Here is a 6,094-nt window from a genome sequence, read left to right as displayed (position 1 = left end):
TTCATTATTCAATGTCTTTTTTTTTACATTATAAATTTTATAATATAAAAAAAAGACATTGAATAATGAAATGAAATTAATATTTAGATCATGCCATTGCTAACTAAGGCTTGTATCCCCCTAGTGGGGAAAATAGATGAGCACATGCCCAGACTCCAGAACACTGTATTAATGTATAGTGTGGCACAGCTTTATCCAATTCTGCATACCTGGCTTTATATTATAAAGTTCTTATAATATAAAGCCAGGTATGCAGAATTGGATATAGCTGTGCCACACTATACAGTGTTCTGGTCTGGAGTATCTACATGTGCTCATCTATTTTCTCCACTATGGGGATACAAGCCTTAGTTAGCAATGGCATGATAAATATTAATTTCATGTTCATTTCATGATTTTGTATTGCTTTAGAAAAAATGTGACTTGTCCCTTTAAGAAAAAGTATCGGTAATTGGTATCGGTGAGTACTTGAAAAAAAGTATCAGTACTGGTACTCGGTCTTAAAAAAGTGGTATCGGTGCATCCCTAGTAAATATGCTTAGTAGTACTTTATACCTGGAGTTCAGCTTTAATTTTAAGACTTTGCATGCACTTTATGGGGTAAAGCAGGACTCTGCTGAGTAGGTCTATGTCCGGAAATATGCCAGAGGGCTTTACCTTGATGGTAAGAGTAGCAAGATATCAAGCTTTGATTATTTTTTAACCTTTGTGGTGTTCATTTGTTATATCTTAAAATGTAAACTCTCTTGTTTGGTTTTTGTGATAGTGGACTGGCTACACCCATAAAAATGTGAAAGCTGTTGTAGTACCCTGCTAAAAGGAGTGCTAAAATATATCTGTAGTCTATGTTCAGTTCAACTGTTACAGAGCAATCTGTGAAGCTGTGTCTGCCTGTTGATGGGTGTGGTACCACACAGAGCAGAGCAGCCAATGAGGATTGCTTTGTGGAGATAAATGCTGAGTGTGGCTTATGCAACGCTCTCTTCCCTCCCCCAGGGCCCTCCTGGGGGCAGGATGTCTGCTGCTGAAGAAACAGAATGGTCTAGGCCTAAGCCTGGGGCCTAGGCCTGGACACTGGGGCCTGAGCCTGGCGGCCCAGTGGTCAGCCACTCTTGTTGCAGTTGAACCTGAACAAGAACCTTGACAGTACTGCTCGCCAGAAGTTCTCCACACAGATTGCCGGCTTAAAGGTCCAAGTCTGTGGTGGCAGCAGTTACTATGCTCTATTTCAAGTACAAAGAAGCTACCTCATGCTGGATGTGCCTGACCCTCTTCCCTCTCTCCCTGGAGTTCAGAAATAAAAGATAATCATCATGAAGCTATTGTCTGGACTTCAATCTGTAGGTAACCACTGGAGGTGGTAAGTTCTATAGGGGCAGTCATATGTTTTAAAAATCCCTAGACAGGCTATGGAAGACCCGAGCACTCAGCGGCTCCTTCGGGGGTGAGCGCTACACTGTATTGGTGGGCATATTACACTTGACTGTAATGCTAGTTATCTTTTATCTGACTGTTACAGAGCTGCTATAGATAGGAACATGTTCATAAGACATGATAATGATAGTCAAATAGATGGTTGGCCCATATTGTCTGCAGGTCTATAGCATCAATGTTATTGGCCCTGCCTCTAAGGGTGTTCTGTCTGTCTGTAGAACTACTTATAGTATTGGAGACTGTGCGATGGAAACTTTTGGCAACAAGTGCAGGCGAAAAGTTTAAACTGGGCACACCAGTGCTTTTCCTCACTTTACTCTAGTGCCTGGATTCAAGATAATGATAAGATCATTTTTGTTGCTCGCTGTCATCATAAATTCAGCTGTCTGGAATTTCAATGGTATCTACTGATGCTTGCCTCTGATTTCAGAGATACCTAAATGCTTCTTAGCTCAGAGCTAGTTGTATCTGTGAACAGTCACATCACATGCAGTAGACTCCAAAGGATGATAAAATAATTATTTCCATTTCTGTTCTTCAACCTTGGCTAATGTAGCTGGTCAAATATATTAAGGCTGTTGCACTGTTATGCAGCCACACTCTAGGATATAATTGTATATAAATAAATTCTGTTCTTTTTTTATTCTTTTATATCAGCCTTCCTGATGGTACTGTTGGAAGGTCATGATGCTCTACTGTACTGCATCTCAGAAAAGAGATCTATAAAATAATTTCCTATTTTTGGTTTACTGTGTTTTATCATCATCAGGCTCCTTGCCTGGCCTTCCTGTGTGTTAAACAATCTTATTCAATATAAAGACTGCTAATTCTTAAAGTGGACCCAGCATTAGATATATTGTCATGTTAAGCAGACATATGCTAATTAACATATTTATATACCTTTACATAAAATACTGTACATTCACACCAGTCCCTGTCCTCAAGCAGCTTACAATCTAAGGTCACATGCATACATACTATGGCCAATTTGGACAGTGTAGACGGGACCCAATAAACCTACCAGTTTTTGGAGTGTGGGAGGAAAAGCATGCAGGCACAGGGAGAACATGCAAACTCAATGCACTAGTGGAATTGGAACTGGGGACCCCCAGTGCTGCAAGAAAGAAGTCCTAGCCACTGAGACACTGTTCTTCTCTCCTTCTCTAGGAGACTTCTTCTCTAGGAGACTGCCATCTTTGTTCAGACATCATCCAGAGTCAGCATCTACTTTCTGGACTCAGATGCTGTCTCGGAAATGACACAGACATTTAAATGCTGGTGCACGTTCTGGGTATGTTCACACATTTTTGAATGCAGCCTCTCGCTTTGCTACAAGTTACAGTGCAGACATCCCAAGTCTCCCGGACGTTCCGGGAGTCTCCCGCTATTAGATTACCGGACGCCCGCAAGAGAGACATTTTATCCTGGAAAGGATTGAAACCTTTCCGTGTCTGCTGCGCTCACTAGTCCTGCTGAGTATAAATAAAGTTTTTAGTTGTAAGGGGGAAAAAAGTTCGTGCCTGCAGATCCTGTAACGGTGGCTGGTCAGTGGGAGGGGTTTAGGCACGGCAGGGTGGCCCTTGATTGGCTGGAGACAAAGGTTCCTGAGCTAGCTCTGCAGACACCTTGTGATGTGAATGACAGTGCCGGGGGGGGGAGCCGATAGAAGACGCCTATGGAGGGTGAGTGGCACACTTCCAAATGTTGGCTGCTTGCTGAGCTGTGGAGGGGAGCTCCCTGCGCTGCAATTCATCTCACACAAAGAGCACAGCCGCCTTTACACAATGCACAAACAAGGTGCTTGTAACCATATGTCTTGTCATATACTGTTAGAGCGAGCCTGCTATTGGCTATTGCAATTTAAAATGACCAATAGCAGCCTAGCTATTCATTCCCCTGCCATTTAGTTTTTTTTATTGTGACGGTGGCCGACAGCCGCTGTCAAAATAAAAAAAACAGGTACCTCCCTGAAATGAGAAGGGCACCTCCCTGAAATAAGGTTTTGCAGGTTGGGATGTCTGACAGTGTTGTAGTCTGAACACTGGGGAACAGTGGACTGGGAAAATGCTTCCTCCAGTTTGCAGCAGACTGAGGGCAACAATGGAGCTTAGGTGAAATCAATGACTGGATCTCAACTTCAAGGACTGTTTTTAAAGATAGAAGGTAAGGCTTTATGAAAACTGATACTGTTCCTGTATATTATGACATATGACATATCATTGATTTATTCATGCAGAATTGTAAAGTTACTAAAAGGTCCACTTTAAGGAATACAGGTTACAAATGCTCATTGTTTTATATAAGAGGCCGATAGTGTGTAACCAACATTAGAATACATAAGAACAATTTACCTGTCTTCTGGAGGATATGGTATTATTAGAACATCTAGTGGACATTTTGGAGTTGTATGTTTTGTTCTGATGAGTTGAATCACTTCTCCCAGTTTTCAAGTTGTCTTTAGGGTCTGACGGTATAGGATTTAGAAACAGAATTCTCGCAATAAGTCCATACAGGACAGTTGCTAATGTCATTGGCACAGCATAGAATATAGCAAAGTCTATTAGGTAGATTGGAGAGTAGTAACTCCGTTCAACCTTATAGCCACAGTAGACAACGGGGCCATCTCTGTAGACTGTGGTGTTGAGATCAAGTAAGAAAAACCACATCATGCAGTAGAGGGATGTAAAAACCCAGACGAACACAATGATTTTCTTTGCTCTGGAGATAGTGCACAGGAACTGGGCTTTGATTGGGTGGCAAATTGCCAAGTATCTCTCAATTGTAAATGCAGTTATGGAACATGATGAAGCATTGATTCCCAAATACTGAAGGTAAGTGATGCACAGGCATCCCATGTATCCATACACCCACGAGCTATAGATACTGTCAGTGATGTTAGGAAGACCTGCTGCCACCAAGACCATGAGGTCAGCTATAGCAAGGCTAACAAGATAACAGTTAGTTGGGGTTCTCATGTGTTTAGTCCTTAGAACTACCAGAACCACCATAATGTTTCCAATTATACCAAGTCCACAGATCACAACCACCAGGAATATAGTGACAACTTGATACTCCAGAGTGATCCATTCTCTGTCCTGGAGGGCTGTGTCATTGAATGCAGTGGAGGTATGGTTTTCCATGTTCACAGGGCTAGAGCTGCTTTGAGGTTAAAGATCATCCTTTGTGAAGCTATCTTGGAAAGATGGTCCCTTTTACTATTGTCCCCCCATACAGAAGCAATGCCTGGAAAGCCAGCAACCTTTCTCTGATGTATCAAGCGTCCGTCTGTAGGGAAAAAAAGTAGCCATGGATTAGTGTCAGAATTATAGAAATTACATGTATTAGAACATTTGCAGTAATAGTACACACAATGTGGTATAACTCACACAATGCTTGTAGCATTTTGATCGCACCGCACAGGATCGGACCGCAGGCACAATGTACTAAGAGTCTGGCAGATCGAAGCCCTGAGCCACCTGGGACCAGGAAATTATCTCAGTACCTCGGAGGTACCGAGCAGAATAGCCGATCCGAATGCTGCTTGGCGCATTCAGCTATTCACTCACTGCCATTCAGCCCCTATGAGAATAGGGGTGAATAGCAGCGAGTGAGCTGCCGGAGCTTCGGCTCAGCTGATCCAGATGTTGGATCGGCTGAGTCGAACTCCTTTGCACTGAAATCAGCCGTAGAAGCCAAAAGTGAATAGCCGTAAACCTTATATTGCTGCCGTGCATTTAATTGACCAATAACTATTTAGTTAGTGATATTGTAGTTAGAAAGGTCAGTCGTCTGGCCTTTTTATTATGTTCACAGAAATTCAGATGGTAAAATCTCTGAGCTCAAGTTCCCAGATCTGCACATGAAGAGCAAGTGTTAGATGCTGAGTATGATCAGAGATGAGCATGAACAAAGCTGGAAACTACTAAGACAAAGCTTCCAAAATAGTGAACTGTGGGCACCCTCCCCCCCTTCTCCACTCCCCCCCACCGTGGTTGGAACACTCAGTAGTCACCTTTTAGCTCTCTGTTCCTACTCTTTTTGGACTTCACCAGTCTTGGTAGAAATATCATGAACAATGCAATTGTTTCTGATATTTACTCTTTAAAGGGTCAGTCCACCACAAAGTGATATTTTAGTAAGAGGTGGAACCTGATAAGATGAGTCAGCCCCTGGCTTTTTATATTTTGGAAACTCCAAGAGTGACATCTCAATGCCATAATTCACTACTCTGCTCCTGTCCACCTCAGAGTTTTGAGTGTTCCTACACAACTTTACGTGTTCCAACACCTCCTGTCGTATTCAATAATAGTGATAACTAAAACTACTGGTCATAGAAGGTGTGCAGAATGGAGAACTCAGCAGAGATCTGCCTCAGAGACATAGGAAACTGTCAGATTATTTAATTCTCAGGCATCTACAAAAAACTGAAATGGCAGTTCTGAGTGGACTATTGAACACAAGAAATGATAAACTAAGTGATATTCCCTCCTTTAAGCCTAACTGTTGATGTGGATTGCTGCGCACCACAATGTGCACTAAATAAATACTATAGTTTCTACAACAGCTCTTAGCAGCCACCATAAAATTACTGTATCCCAAACAACAAATTAAAGTGACACTAAACTTAGGAGTTAAATCTTAAAAATGCATTTAGGTACTT

At 42.1% G+C, this 6,094-nt stretch overlaps 1 protein-coding gene across 1 annotated transcript in view; it reads right to left on the bottom strand.

The window, feature by feature from the left end:
• The window catches only part of TRHR (thyrotropin releasing hormone receptor), a 29,579-nt gene extending 24,940 nt beyond the window's left edge, over positions 1-4,639 (bottom strand). The window contains exon 1 of the mRNA XM_018570837.1: positions 3,786-4,639. Within this exon, the coding sequence (XP_018426339.1) occupies positions 3,786-4,574 (789 nt within the window). The 5' untranslated portion in view covers positions 4,575-4,639. The remainder of the gene's footprint in view (positions 1-3,785) is intronic.
• Between the last annotated feature and the right edge of the window lie 1,455 nt (positions 4,640-6,094).

Source organism: Nanorana parkeri, unplaced genomic scaffold, assembly GCF_000935625.1.
Source record: "Nanorana parkeri isolate BGI_ZX_2015 unplaced genomic scaffold, ASM93562v1 scaffold39, whole genome shotgun sequence".
In the NCBI taxonomy this organism is placed as follows: domain Eukaryota; kingdom Metazoa; phylum Chordata; class Amphibia; order Anura; family Dicroglossidae; genus Nanorana; species Nanorana parkeri.
The sequence above is the reverse complement of the archived record's forward strand: the minus strand, read 5'-3'. Positions and strand labels throughout refer to the sequence as shown.